The sequence below is a fragment of the Danio rerio genome, chromosome 10, assembly GCF_049306965.1.
Source record: "Danio rerio strain Tuebingen ecotype United States chromosome 10, GRCz12tu, whole genome shotgun sequence".
Taxonomy (NCBI): Eukaryota; Metazoa; Chordata; class Actinopteri; order Cypriniformes; family Danionidae; genus Danio; species Danio rerio.
The window spans coordinates 49,272,438-49,287,889 of record NC_133185.1 but is presented as its reverse complement, the minus strand read 5'-3'; the positions used below and the strand labels follow the sequence as shown (position 1 = coordinate 49,287,889).

Sequence of the window (15,452 nt, the reverse complement as noted above, 5' to 3'; positions counted from 1 at the left end):
ATTTGTATCATAGTAGCAGTTTTGAATTCCTTCCAACAAATTGCAAATGCTTTTGGACATGCATTAATTGCTTTCATTCAACTCTGCTGTTTATACCATTATCATTCGCTTATGTCATGTCAGTCAAAATTAAATAAACTTGTAAATGCTGAATAGTCACTCTATATAAAACTAACAGTCCTCATTTCAATACTCGAGTCATTACATACAAAAACTTTAAAGTTAGTGCATACAAAAACTACTTGTCAAAATTTGTTGAGCTAATAAAAACAATAACGTTTTTTTTTTCATGAAAATGTTTTCTAAACTGAACAACTTGATGAGTGATTTACAGATCTGTGTATGCTGTAGGTTCAGTTCCAGCAGGTTACAGTTGTGCACAGCTCTACCCAAAGCAAGTGAATGTTTGTTGTAAATAAGGCTGTGTTTATTCTTCTGCACAATGCTGTGAATACATTAGCATTGCAAAGAGCAAATGCAGTAAACATGTGAAACAGACATATTCAGTGTCTTGTACTCATACACCTCACTAAATGCAGTGATGTCTAACTTTACTGTAGTCTTCAAATAGCTGTGCAAATAATATACAGTGCTGTCTTGAGCATTTTCAGGAAGTGTCACCAAAATCTGACTTTTAAACTGTCATGATGAAAACAGGCCAATCTTGATGACACTGACGCTTTCATTGACATCAGTACTTGCTTTTGAGGAATGAGCTCTCCATATTGAGCATGTGACACGCTTTTGCAGGTTATCAACTAGGTTTTGCCGTTTGTACTAATTGTTTTGAGAAATGCACTAGTGTTGTGAGAAATGCACCAAACCTGGAATGTTTCAACAATTCACACATAAGACTTCATGTTTTATTAGGGGTGGATCATTTTTGAAAACCTATTCAGTGGCATCATTTTAATGGTTGTTTGTCGCCACCTGTTGGTTAAGCATTGTAATTGTTACACATTCACCGAGAGGGGTCTGGATGCAGACCTGGTGCAGTGCAATCTGAGCTGCATCCAATGCTTTTTTATGCGCTTGCCTTACCCCACCCCTAACCCTACCCATCACAGTGACGTCACTCACTCCATTAGGTGCATTGTGTCTGACATTGCATCATGATGCAATTTCAGCTTGCATCATAAAGGCTGCATCCAGATACTATTGCATTCACCAGCGTAAAGTTCCATTAAACTGTGATATTAAAGGGCACCTATGGTGAAAAATCTACTTTTCAAGCTGTTTGTACAGACATGTGTGTAAGTAGAGTGTATAGACAGTTATATTGGGGTGATATAAACACATGTAACCCCGCCGGTCTACTAGCTGGCCTCCGCTTCACACACACAGTCCTTTTTTTTTAAATTTAACAACATAAAATGGTGGACCAATTGGAGCGTTTTTCAGACCGACTGCAACTTGACGTAGGAGTGTGGTCCCCTCGCCCACCAAAATTGATTGACAGGCGCTTCACCTAATCCTTATTTGTTTTCTTACGTCTGCCATTTTCAGCGTGTGAGTCAAAGCGATATCACTAAAGGAACACCCTTGCTCTATTTTTCTAGATGTAAGGCTCATTGGACTCAACACAAGATCAGTTTTCTCCACATTATCGCTTTAATCGGAATTATTGTTTGCACCTTTTGGTAGGTTTGCAAACGTGTACTTTTCATTGCGTCTACCTTAAACTTCAGCCGGTCGCATCACAGAAGCTCCCTGTGATCTTAACTAAGTGCAAGCGTGGTGCCGTGCATTTCGGAGTTCTAGGTGGGGGTGTCTGTCGGGGTGCATGCGGCGGCGCTTTAGGTCGGTGGCCACCGACTTGAGGTGCCGTTGTGTTTACCCTGGTGGAGGCCTGTGTTTGGGGTTCTGGAATGCATGGCGCGATGATTCGGGAAACTTCATGTTTCTGCCGTGCTACTGAGAGTGTCTGGTGTGCCGTGTCGCGGCTTCGAGCCGCGCATCCGGTGCCTCAGTCAAAGTTAATTCAGTGTGTGTGGTTATTAGTCTCGGTGTACAAGCTCGGCACTTGAAACTAGCACACAGTTGGCTGTAAAACTATACATAGACACAAATGATTTTGTACTCTCTGCTTGGTCTGTGTCAAGTCGTACATGTACGGCTGAATGCTGATCCTCTCACCCATGCTGCTGCTTCTCTCTGTCTGCCTGTCTTTTGCCAAACACAGAGTGGGGGAGTTCTTGGCTCCGCCCCCTTGTTATGTAGGGTGGGAAGCCGAGACTAATTTTCATGTGAAGCAACACACCCCTAAAACAGCAAACTGTGTACACGCCCACAACATGACACTTTTAAACACATTATAATAAAAACATCTGAACTGTGTGTTGAACTGAACCTAAACTGGCGCACTCAGAACAACCGTAATACTAATATTAAACCATAAAAAGGGGTAAACTATGTGCCCTTTAATCTTCACCTTAAACATCAGTGTTCATTCATTTATTCATTTTCTTGTCGGCTTAGTTTCTTTATTAATCCGGGGTCACCACAGCGGAATGAACTGCCAACTTATCCGGCAAGTTTTTACGCAAATATAAACTGATCTCGCAGTACTTCTGTGTCTTTTTTTGATTGTAACTAACTGAAAAGTGTAAGAACAGAATCTCTCTCGATCAAACACAGAATTAAATGCACAGTACGAAGGATTAATAAACATATGCAAATCACTATCATTTATCATTCATGTTGCGCGGGTTTGAATTGAGATCACGATCTTGTAATGTTTAACTGTGCAGCTACACTGAATGCATTAATGCAGGCGAAACAAACAGTGACTGAAAACACCTTTAATCAATAACCAAAGAAAGCATTAAGGTCCCACCGCAACTGTCATCATAACATTTTACAGGGAGGCCAAAACGCTCTCATAAATGTGATTTAAATGACGCGGGAGGCGATCTCTCTGCAGTTGTTATATGATGGATTAACCTACAAGTTCAAAATAATTTATTAATCCGCAGTTTTTATATTAATGTCAGTGATATTATTGACTAATAGAAATATGTTTATTTGATTTATTTACAATAGTTTGTAAAGTAATAATTTCTGTCTTTTAGTCGAGATATTTTATAAGAGACATGTTTTGTTTGCCAAATAAGTGGTTCTGATTGGATTTGCTTTGTAAGCAATAAATAAAAGTTAAAGTTATTTTTTTTTTTTATTTCATATATTAAGTTTATTGTCCCAGAGATAGGTTGCGGCTGGAAGGGCATCTGCTGCGTAAAAACTTGCTGGATAAGTTGGCGGTTCATTCCGCTGTGGCGACCCCGGATTAATAAAGGGACTAAGCCGACAAGAAAATGAATGAATGAATATTAAGTTTATACAAAAATCTGCAGATGTTTTACTAAATCCTGCGCAGAAATAGCAAAAAATGTCCGCAGATTCTGTCTGGTCCTAAATACTGCTAATGATTGAGAGCTTCAGCAGAGGCTCACAGCAGATCCAGTGCAGATCTTACAGGTTATTGCAGTGTTCATTTCAGGAGATTATTAGCTGTAGGTCTCACATTTCTCACAGCGCAGGTTCAAAGAGCGCCTGCAGATCCTACTATTGCATAACACACACATTCTGCGTCTGCTACACTACATTTAAAGAGACAGTACACCCACAAACGAAAATGCCCTCACCATTTACTCGCCCTCAAGTGGTTCTAAATTAGTGTGTGTTGTGTTCCTCTGTTGACCACAAAAGAATATATTTTGAAGAATGTTGGAAAACTTATCAGCTGTGTTTCCATCTAAAGATACGAATTAGACTTATGGAAAACTGTAATACTGCATACAATATTTCCTATTAAAGCCGCATTTCCATTAAGCATGTAAGACAGGCAGGGAGGATACATAGATAGAAATAAACCAACTAAATAATACAGTGTTTAAGGCAGCAGACAGACTGACAAACAGATACATATAATGATAGATATATGGACAGAACAATAGATAACAACAGATAGATAGATAGATAGATAGATAGATAGATAGATAGATAGATAGATAGATAGATAGATAGATAGATAGATAGATAGATAGATAGATAGATAGATAGATAGATAGAACAGAATATGGCAGTACACAAAATAAATAAATATTAATACACTTATTACACTGCACACAAATATTAAATACACAAAATATATTATGGGACAATATGCATAATAAATAATGTATAAATGAATATAAAAACACAAAGAAATAAAAATGATAAACTATTAAATTAAATGATTAAACATTAAATTATTTTATATTTAAAAATAAAATAATAATCCACAAAAATAAAATAAATGAATTGAAATTAATAAAATAAAAGTTGGCATTTATACACTGCTACTCTGGTCATTTGAAGTGCTTCTGTTAGCATTATTTGTAAGCCACTTTTGATAAAAGTGTCAGCTAAATTAGTAATCATTACACAATATTAATAATTAGTCATTACTAGGGCCAGACGGAATCTGCGGACGTTTTTTGCTATTTCTGCGGAGAATTTTGACAAAACTCTGTGATTTCTGCTGAATTATTTTAGGAGTATCATAACTAAAACCTTAACATGTAAAATAAAAAAAATAATATCTTCTTAACTTGTATTTAATGTTAAAAATGCAAATCCAATTAAATTCACTTTATTTGGTAAACAAAGCAAGTGTCTCCTATAATATCGCTACTAAAAGACAGAACATGTTACTGTACAAACTGCATTGTGAATAAATCAGATGAACATTTTCATATTAGTCAATAATAATACTGTATTTAATTTAAAAACTGAATAAATATAGATTTACACACATTTACTCAAGTAAATAAACAGAATTAATGATGGGCTGAAAATCTGAGGAATTCTGCATGCACAGATTCAGTGTGGGCCTAGTTTCTATACTATAAATAAAATAAACAATAGTAGACGTTGAATAATATAAATATTCATATGACTTATTGTTATTTAATTAAATTAATTTAAAAAATGCATTACCTAATTAATAGTTGCACAAAGAAAAGACTTAGAACTAATACGTCTTAATAGAGTTCTTAGTTTAGTTTAGTTTATGTATCCTCTTGGGGCAGTTAATTCTGACGTGTGGTCTGACCTGTGCTTCACAAGTATGTAACAACCCTTAACACAATGATACTAGCGCATAACACCAAATAGAGATATGTACAGATACACTATATACAGTTGAAGTCAGAATGATTCGCCCTCTTTTGAATTGTTTTTTTATTATCAAATGTCTCCCAAATGATGTTGAACAGACTCAGGAATTGTTCACTGTATTCCCTATAATATTTTTTCTTCTGGAGAAAGTCTTATTTGTTTTATTTCAGCTAGAATAAAAGCATTTTTTAATTGTTTTAAAGGCATTTTAAGGTCAATATTATTTGCCCCCTTAAGCAATATTAGTTTTGGATTGTCTCCAGAACAAACCACTGTTATACAATGACTTGCCTAATTACCCTAACTTTACCCTAATTACCCTAGTGAAGCCTTTAAATGTGACTAAAGCTGAACGCTAGTGTCTTGAGAAATATTTAGTCTATTATTATGTGCTATCATCATGACAAAGAGAAAAGAAATCAGTTATTAGAAATGAGTTATTAAAACTATTATGATTAGAAATGTGTTTCTTTCTCTTAAACAGGATTTAAGGGGAAAATATATAGGGAGCGAATAATTTTGACTTCATCTGTATATACATATAATAAATAATACATCAATAAATACCATCTAAATACGCTACCATATATATATATATATATGTATATACACACACACACACACACCATCTAATATATGTCATGCTACATTATTAACTTCAGTATGAAATCTACTCTGCTCTGGAGTGTATCAGCGAGCGACTCCTCTGCTCGGATTATCATCACGTGACCTCTGACCTGAACACAGACCTCTCTTAGCCATAGGTATACAGCCTATAGCATAGAGCTCGGGCTGAGAGGGAAAGTGCCGCCGTCAGGGCTTTCCATTGACAGTAAAATGCTTACGGCCTTCTGGGCGATGCGATGACCCTGCGCTTCGGCACGGCTGAACTCTGATGACGGCGTGTTTCTATTGTCCGCCGCGCGCCGCTGTGCTGCCCTTGCCAGCGTATAAAAGCTGCGGCAGTGGTGAGGAAGGCCAGAGCGAGCCAGCCTTCCCAGCACAGCTGTACTCAAGCAGGTAAGAGCGCACAGCAAGGGGATTTCAGCTACAGCTACAACTATTGGTCAAAAAAAAAATAATGTAGTTAAATAAATTACAATTTCTAAATGAATCACAATGAACTGAAAAACTAATAACATTCATTGAAAATAACTGAATTAAAAGAATTATTAGAAAAAAATAAATAGTAAGTTTCTAAATTTGACCTGCTGCTGTTTAAAGTGACACCAGTAGATGGCGCTTATACAGGCAAACGTTCTCTTAATTTGCCAAAAACTCAATTAATTGGCTTGTTTAACTGCATATAATCTTATATATGAAGAAGTTTGTCTGAAATCTTGCAAATTTGTACTCTCATTTGTTGACGTTGCATTTGCATGGCTTTGGCTTCAGTGTTTTGTTCACTCTTATTTTATTAGTTTTGCACTAAGCGTTTTTAATAAAAGTTTATTACAAATAAATACATAACAACTAAATACAAATCTGTTCACAAACTAAAAGTTAAAGTAAAACCAATAATTAAATAAACTAAAGCTAAACCGAAATTAAAAGCTGCTTTTCTTACTTTTAGCATCATTTCTAGTCCAAATATCTACAAACTCTTAAATTAAGAAGCATTTACTAGTCTTGCATTGTAAAATGCACTTAGTTACTTAATTATAAAACACATCGCCTCTAACTAGACAAGCTGTCTTTACTTAAAAGTGAGTAAACCAGTTGTTACTTTTAAGCTGATTTAACTTAATATTTATAACTATGCACAGTTCCATTACCTAAAATGTTTAAGGCAACAGGTTTACCCACTTATTTTAAGCCAAGTCAACTAATCCTTTTTAAAGTGTAGTATTAAACTATTTATATATTTTAAATGCTAAACTATAATAACTTCAGTGCTTAGATTCTGAGACCATCCAAATACATCAACCCCTACCATTCCAGTCCTGTCCCAAACACTAGCCCGGCACAATATACACCAGTTTGCTTGTTTTTCCCCCCACAGACGTTCTTGAACCCCTTCACCATGTCTCAGACCGCCAAATCCGCCACCAACCAGGGCACCGATGCCAAGGAGAAGGGAGCTCCTGCCCCCGCTGCCACCAGCAAGGCTTCCAAGACCGGAGACCCCGGATTCATGGGTAACTACAAAGTAAGTACCAGACAAGATACACTGGAATACATGCTTGCATTATTTAGAGTTTTAGTCTTGTTTCTAGCCCAAATATCTACTAAATACACTGCTTTTCTTATTTAGCATTTAGTCTTGTTTCTAGTCTACATATATCTACTAAATACACTGCAAATGTGCTTTTCTTATTTAGTATTTAGTCTCATTTCTAGTCCAAATATCTAAAGAATACACAATTTTTCTTACTTAGTGTTTTAGTCTTGTTTATAGTCCAAATATTTATGAAATACACTTTAAAACATGCTTGTCTTATTTAGCATTTAGTCTAATTTCTAGTCTAAATATCTACAAAATACACGGCTTTTCTTATTTAGCATTTATTCTTGTTTTTTTAGACCAAATATTTATGAAATACACTCCAACACGTGCTTTACTTACTTAGCATTTAGCCTCGTTTCTAGTTCAAATATCTATGAAATACACTTTTTATTTAATATTTAGTGGCATTTTTAGTCCAAATATCTACAGTATACACTGCTTTTCTTACTTAGTGCTTTAGTCTTGTTTCTAATCCAATTTTCTATTAAATACACCCCAAAACATGTTCTTTTTATTTAATATTTAGTCTAATTTCTCGTCCAAATATCTACAAAATACACACATTTTCTTACTTAGTGCTTTAGTCCTGTTTCTAGACAAAATATCTACAAAATACACTGCAAATGTGCTTTCCTTATTTAGCATTTAGTCTGATTTCTAGTCAAACAATCCACAAACTCTTAAATCGAGAAGCATTATCTAGTTTTGCACTGTAAAATGCACTTAATTATGAAACACATCGCCTTAAAATTGATAAGCTGTCTTTACTTAAAAGTGTGTAAACCAGTTGCTACTTGGAAATAGTAAGTTGATTTAACGTTTCTGATTATGCACATTGTTAATTTAACTAAATCATTTTAAGGCAATGAGTTTACTCACTTTAAAGTAGTCAACATGCTAGATAGAAGTAAGCTAACCTGCCTAATGAAAATAGTGAAGCCTTTAAATGTCACTTTAAGCTGAATACTAGTGTCTTGAAGAATATCTAGTCTAATATTATGTGCTGTCATCATGCAAAAACAAGAAATAATTAATAAAAATGAGTTATTATGTTTTTAAAATGTGTTTAAACCTCTGTTGAATGTTTAAGATATATTGTTCATACTTTATTGGCGATTTGGTTAAGGTTATTTCGGAAACCAAAATTCATTTTTCACAATAATAATTATCAGTCCAAAGCACAAAATGATAGTTCTGGAATCTTAAAAAATCCCCCCAAAAAGTACTTTATATTTTGAAATGGTCCTACAGGGTTTATTTTACCCACTGGAACTTTATTTTTTAGGTTTGTGGTATAATCCAGTTCATAATTATATCCAATGCATGAATAAATTGATAAAAAAAAAACATTAATCACAGAAAGATGCTGTATACCTGCTCATGCTCATGGTCTTGTTCTCCTGCAGATCTTCCTGTTCGACCAGGAGAACTTCCAGGGCAGGATGATGGAGGTCCAGAATGAGTGCATGAACGTTTGTGAGCGCGGAATGGACAGAGTCCGCAGTATCATTGTTGAGTGCGGCCCGTAAGTCACCGGATTTTATCTAAAACATAAAGGAAATCATTAGGGCTGCTTACAGCTTGGCAGAGTGCTTTAGATTCAGTACATCAAGATAAAACTGAAGTAATCGCTAGGCTTGGCTAAATCTAGACAGCTGTTGGCACATTGTAAATAAGTGATGCATTCAGGAGTCTAGTAAACTTCTGACTCATTTAAATGATCCACTCAGAGTGAGTCACTAGTAAATGATTCGCAGATTCAAATGATCAGAGTAAGTGAGTGGGCCTTTGTTGAACAACTAACTGATTTAAATGATTTATTCAGAGTGAATTTCTGTTAAATAACTCACTGATTCAAATGATTCAGTCTGAGTGAGTCTCCGTAAAACAATTCACTGATTCACAATATTCATTCAGAGTGATTCTCCAATAACAACTCACTGATTCAAATGATCCATTCAGAGTGAGTCTCTGCTGAACAACTCACTGATTCATTCAGAGTGAGTCTCTGTTAAACAACTCACTGATTCAAATGATTCAGTCTGAGTGAGTCTCTGTTAAACAATTCACTGATTTACATAATTCATTCAGAGTGAGTCTCCAATAACAACTCAAAGATTCAAATGATCCATTCAGAGTGAGTCTCTGCTGAACAACTCAAAGATTCAAATGATCCATTCAGAATGAGTATCTGCTAAACAACTCACTGATTCAAATGATTCATTCAGAGTAAGTCTCTGTTAAACAATTCACTGATTCACATAATTCATTCAGAGTCTCCAATAACAACTCACTGATACAATTGATCCATTCAGAGTGAGTCTCCATTAAATAAGTCATTGAATCAAATGATCAGTTCAGAGTGAGTCTCCATTTACAACTCACTGATAAAATTGATCCTTTGAGAGTCAACTTACAGCAATTACAGGCTTAAAACTCCTGATTGACCTATTACTATAAGTTAGAGTAGCTTAAACATGTTTGTTGTCATGATTTTGATCATATTTTATTGGAGTGTTTCCACTATACTCATGCTGTTATTTCTCCATTCCTCTTTTTCCCCTCCTCCTCCTCCTCCTCCTCCTCATGTTGCTGTCTGGTTGGCATCTCTCTCTGCCGTCCACGTCTTCAGCTTTGTTGCCTTCGAGCAGACTAACTTCCGTGGTGAGATGTTCATCCTGGAGAAGGGCGAGTATCCTCGCTGGGACACCTGGTCAAACAGCTACCGCAGTGATTGTCTCATGTCCCTCAGACCCATCCGCATGGTATGACACTCATCCTGCTTTACACTTAGTGATCACTAATGCATGTTTTACTTAATTATATATTTCATAAATGGAGCCAATTAAAAAACAAATCAACACCGTATTTACTAGAGTGAATCCATAGCAAGCAACTCATTGACTCAAATGATCTATTCAGTAAACTTCTGACTCAGTTCAGTGCAAATCTTTGAACAACTGCTTCAAATGATTCATTCAGAGTGAATCTCTTGTAAGCAACTCACTTATTCAAATGATTAATTCTGAGTGAGTCTGCAGTAAATAACTTGTTGATTTATTTGATCCATTAGAGTGAGTCTCCAGTGAACAACTCACTGATTCAAATGATTTATTCAGAGTGAGTCTCCTCCTGTAAACATCTCACTGATTCAGATGATCCAGTCATGAGTCTTTAATAAATATCTCAATGATTCATATGATCCATATAGTGATTCTGCAGAGAAAGATCACTGATTCAAATTATCCATTCAAAGTGAGCCATTCAAATGATCCATATAGAGTGACTCTACAGTAAACTACTCACTGAATCAAAATATATATTTAAAGTGAGCCTCTTGCAAACAACTCTTTGAAATGATTCACTGATTCAAATGATCCAATCAAGAGTGTCCTGTAAGTGATTCACTGATTCACACATTAGATAACCAGCATGGCTAAATAGCGTTTTTTTAAATGTTAGCTAACACATATTTTACTGTTGTTATATTGTTTGTAATTTATCCGCCGGTCTTCATGCCCACAGGACCCCATGGAGCACAAGATCTGCTTGTTTGAGCTTTCCGACTTCAAGGGCAACAAGATGGAGATCCAGGAGGATGATGTGCCAACCCTGTGGGCGCACGGTTTCTGCGACAGAGTGGGCAGCGTGAGGGTCCCCGGTGGAGCGTAAGTGCCAAATCCCAACCTCAAACAACCGATGATATACCATAAATATTAAACAACTCACTGATTCAAGTGATTCATTCAGAGTGATCCAGTAATCAACTTACTGATTCAAATGATCCATTGAGACTGAGTCGCTAGTAAACAACTCTCTGATTCAAATGATTCTTTGAACAATTTACAGATTCAAATGATATGTTTAGTAAACTTCTGACTGATTCAAATGATTCATTTAGAGTGAATCTCCAGTATACAACTAACTGATTCAATTGGTCCTTTCAGAGTTAGTCTTTAGTAAACAACTCACTGATTCAAATGATCTGTTCACTAAACTTCTGATTGATTCAAATGATCAATTCAATGTGAATCTTCAGTAATCAACTGTTTGAAATGATTCATTCAGAGTGAATCTCCAGTAAACAACTAACTGATTCAGCTGATCCATCCAGAGTGAGTCGCTAGTATAACTCACTGATTCAAATGATTCTTTAAACAACTCACCGATTTAAATGATCTGTTCAGTAAACTTCTGACTGATTCAAATGATTCATTTAGAGTGAATCTCCAGTATACAACTCACTGATTCAAATGATCTGTTCACTAAACTTCTGACTGATTCAAAGGATCAATTTAGTGTGAATCTGCAGTAAACTACTAACAGATTCAAATGATTCATCCAATGTGAATCACCAGCAAACAACTCACTGATTAAATTGATCCATTCAGAGTGAATCTGGTAAACAACTCACCAAATGTACAAACTGAATAGGCTATAGCTTTTGTTTAAAATTGCACACAATGCTAATGCTAATGTTTTACTACTGTAGCCCAAATAGATTTAGACCTTAAAATGCAGCTATAACCATGATGCCCTATCATTTACACGTCTCCTTCTTTGTTTGCAGTTGGGTGGGATACCAGTACCCCGGCTACAGAGGATACCAGTATCTGTTTGAGTGTGGCGACTACAGACACTACAACGAGTTTTGTGCCTTCCAGCCTCAGATCCAGTCCGTGCGCCGTGTGCGGGACATGCAGTTCCACCAGCGCGGATGCTTCAACATGACCGCCGCTAAACAGTGAATTTAGCCCTTGTAGCATAGCACCTCGCCTTCTCATGGCGCTTTTTATCCCCGTACCGCCCCCTTTTTTCTCTGACTCCTCCCCCCACCACAGAATAGGTTAATTTAAATTGTCCCGGAACATCTCACTGCCTTTTTATGATGCCAATAATAAACATGTTTTGGAAAAATAAAGACGCTGACTTGTGCTGTTGTTTCTTTCAAAATTTTTTGGTCACGTAAACATTTAGTTACTGTAAGCTTAAAAATAAATGCTTAAATAATATATAATAAAACATACTTAAAATAAATACTAATGAAATTATAAATACTTTAAATAAAAAATAATAAATATTTAAAATAAATACTGATAAATAATAAAAATACTAATAAAAATAATAAATACTTAAAATAAATACTAATAAACAATAAAAATGACTAATAACAATAATAAATACTTGAAATAAATACCAATAAATAATAAAAATGACTAACAATAATAAATACTTGAAATAAATACTAATAAATAATAAAATACTAATAATAAATACTTGAAATAAATACTAATAAATAATTAAAAATAAATACTTAAAATATATACTAATGAATAAAAAATACTTATAAAAATAATAAATACTTGAAAATACTAATAAATGATAAATAATACTAATAATAAAAAATACTTTAACTAATAAATAACAAAAACACTCATAAAAATAAATATTTGAAAAATACCATTAGACAAAAAATACTTGAAATAAATAATAATAAATGATAAAAATAATAATAAAAAGTAATTATTTAAATAAACAATAAAACTACTAAAAATAAATACTTGAAATAAATACTTATACATAATAAAATACTAATAAAATAATAAATACTTGAAATAAATTATTAAATAATAAATACTAATAAAAATAATAAATAATTAAAAAATACTAATATATAATTAAAAAATAATTACTAATAAATAATCAAAAATAATAAATACTAACATACAACTAAAAACAAATACTAATAAATAATAAAAATAATAAAAATAAATACTTGAAATAAATAATTAAAAATACTAATAAACAATAATAAATAATACTAATAAAGAATACTAATACTAATTGATAAAAATTATAAATACCTGATATTACTAAATTATTTTTGCTACTTGAGGTAGTTAAAGTACAAAACAAATATCAAATAAAAATAGACAGTAAACACAAAGTTTTATACATATTTATAAAAGTATAACTATAGAAACTAATATTTACTTAATATCAAATTAATGTACAACTCAAAAACTAAAAATATTAAAAACAAACTGTATTTACAATCGTATATTCATTTTAAGTATAAAACACATGTATATATTGTTGTTATTTATTATTATTTAACTCAAGCATTAGCCACCTAGTTTCCCCTTCGTCCATAGGGTATCATTGAAATAGCAATATAAAAAGTTAACAGTGGTGTCAGGAATAGAATTCAACGCAAGATGTGGGTAAAAAAAATCATAGTGCACATTAAAGGGTTAACCAAAATAAAAGTCAACGTGACACGATCACATGGCACGAGCGCTCGCACGCCGCTTCCTGTTTGCTTGTTGCGAAACGGCAGGCACTTTTTTCCAGGGGTTTCAGTACAGCGTAACCGCTATTACGTCATCGGGTGGGCGTGGCCTATATGTGAATTTGCATAGGTCACGGATCATGCGCAGATTGTGAAAACAGCCGTTTGATTCAAATACCTGTACGTATTCGCAGGGGTTTTGTGTCCAATGCCTTTTATATGCAGTTCTTTAAAATAGCTGTCCTGATCAGGTGTTTCATGTGAAATCAGTGTATGTTATATTAAACAAATTAACTTAAGTTACCTCTCAGATTACATTAATACTGTTATAACTTAAGATACCTGTTCCGATCCCAGGGCTTTTGTGTCAAATACTTTATATATCATAAACAGTAACATCAGATACCTGTCCTGATCCCAGGGGTTTCATGTATGATCCCTTTTATATTAGTTAACATCAGATACCTGTCCTGATCTCAGGGGTTTCATGTATGATCACTTTTATATTATATGCATTAACATCAGATACCTGTCCTGATCTCAGGTGTTTCATGTATGATCACTTTTATATACAGTAACATCAGATACCTGTCCTGATCTCAGGGGTTTCATGTATGATCACTTTTATATTATATGCATTAACATCAGATACCTGTCCTGATCTCAGGTGTTTCATGTATGATCACTTTTATATACAGTAACATCAGATACCTGTCCTGATCTCAGGGGTTTCATGTATGATCACTTTTATATTATATGCATTAACATCAGATACCTGTCCTGATCTCAGGTGTTTCATGTATGATCACTTTTATATACAGTAACATCAGATACCTGTCCTGATCCCAGGTGTTTCATGTATGATCACTTTTATATTATATACATTAACATCAGATACCTGTCCTGATCCCAGGGGTTTCATGTATGATCACTTTTATATACAGTAACATCAGATACCTGTCCTGATCCCAGGGGTTTCATGTATGATCACTTTTATATACAGTAACATCAGATACCTGTCCTGATCCCAGGGGTTTCATGTATGATCACTTTTATATTATATACATTAACATCAGATACCTGTCCTGATCCCAGGGGTTTCATGTATGATCACTTTTATATACAGTAACATCAGATACCTGTCCTGATCCCAGGGGTTTCATGTATGATCACTTTTATATTATATGCATTAACATCAGATACCTGTCCTGATCTCAGGTGTTTCATGTATGATCACTTTTATATTATATACATTAACATCAGATACCTGTCCTGATCCCAGGGGTTTCATGTATGATCACTTTTATATACAGTAACATCAGATACCTGTCCTGATCTCAGGGGTTTCATGTATGATCACTTTTATATACATTAACATCAGATACCTGTCCTGATCCCAGGTGTTTCATGTATGATCACTTTTATATTATATACAGTAACATCAGATACCTGTCCTGATCCCAGGGGTTTCATGTATGATCACTTTTATATACATTAACATCAGATACCTGTCCTGATCCCAGGTGTTTCATGTATGATCACTTTTATATTATATACAGTAACATCAGATACCTGTCCTGATCCCAGGGGTTTTATGTATGATCACTTTTATATTAGTTAACATCAGATACCTGTCCTGCTCTCAGTTGTTTTGTGTATGATGACTTTAAATAAAAATAGAAAATAAATATGAGTTATGTTAATTAACTAAGATTGAGAAAGAAAAATTATCCACGGTTTATTACAGAAAAATGTGGTATTTATTTGTTTAAA

The 15,452-nt window shown here is 34.3% G+C and overlaps 1 protein-coding gene across 2 annotated transcripts; it reads left to right on the top strand.

Moving 5' to 3' along the window:
• The first annotated feature begins 6,140 nt into the window (after positions 1-6,140).
• On the top strand, positions 6,141-12,308 carry crybb1 (crystallin, beta B1). 2 transcript variants are annotated; one of them, NM_173231.3, is made up of 6 exons: positions 6,141-6,180; positions 7,163-7,309; positions 8,794-8,912; positions 10,020-10,152; positions 10,913-11,055; positions 11,958-12,308. In NM_173231.3, exons 2-6 carry the CDS (start codon positions 7,184-7,186, stop codon positions 12,133-12,135), a joined length of 699 nt encoding a protein of 232 aa, NP_775338.3. In that variant the 5' UTR covers positions 6,141-6,180; positions 7,163-7,183; the 3' UTR covers positions 12,136-12,308. The 2 variants fall into 2 exon arrangements, with proteins under 2 accessions (NP_775338.3, XP_073769574.1); XM_073913473.1 differs by having other exon boundaries at positions 8,794-9,524; positions 9,570-10,152.
• Positions 12,309-15,452: the final 3,144 nt, after the last annotated feature.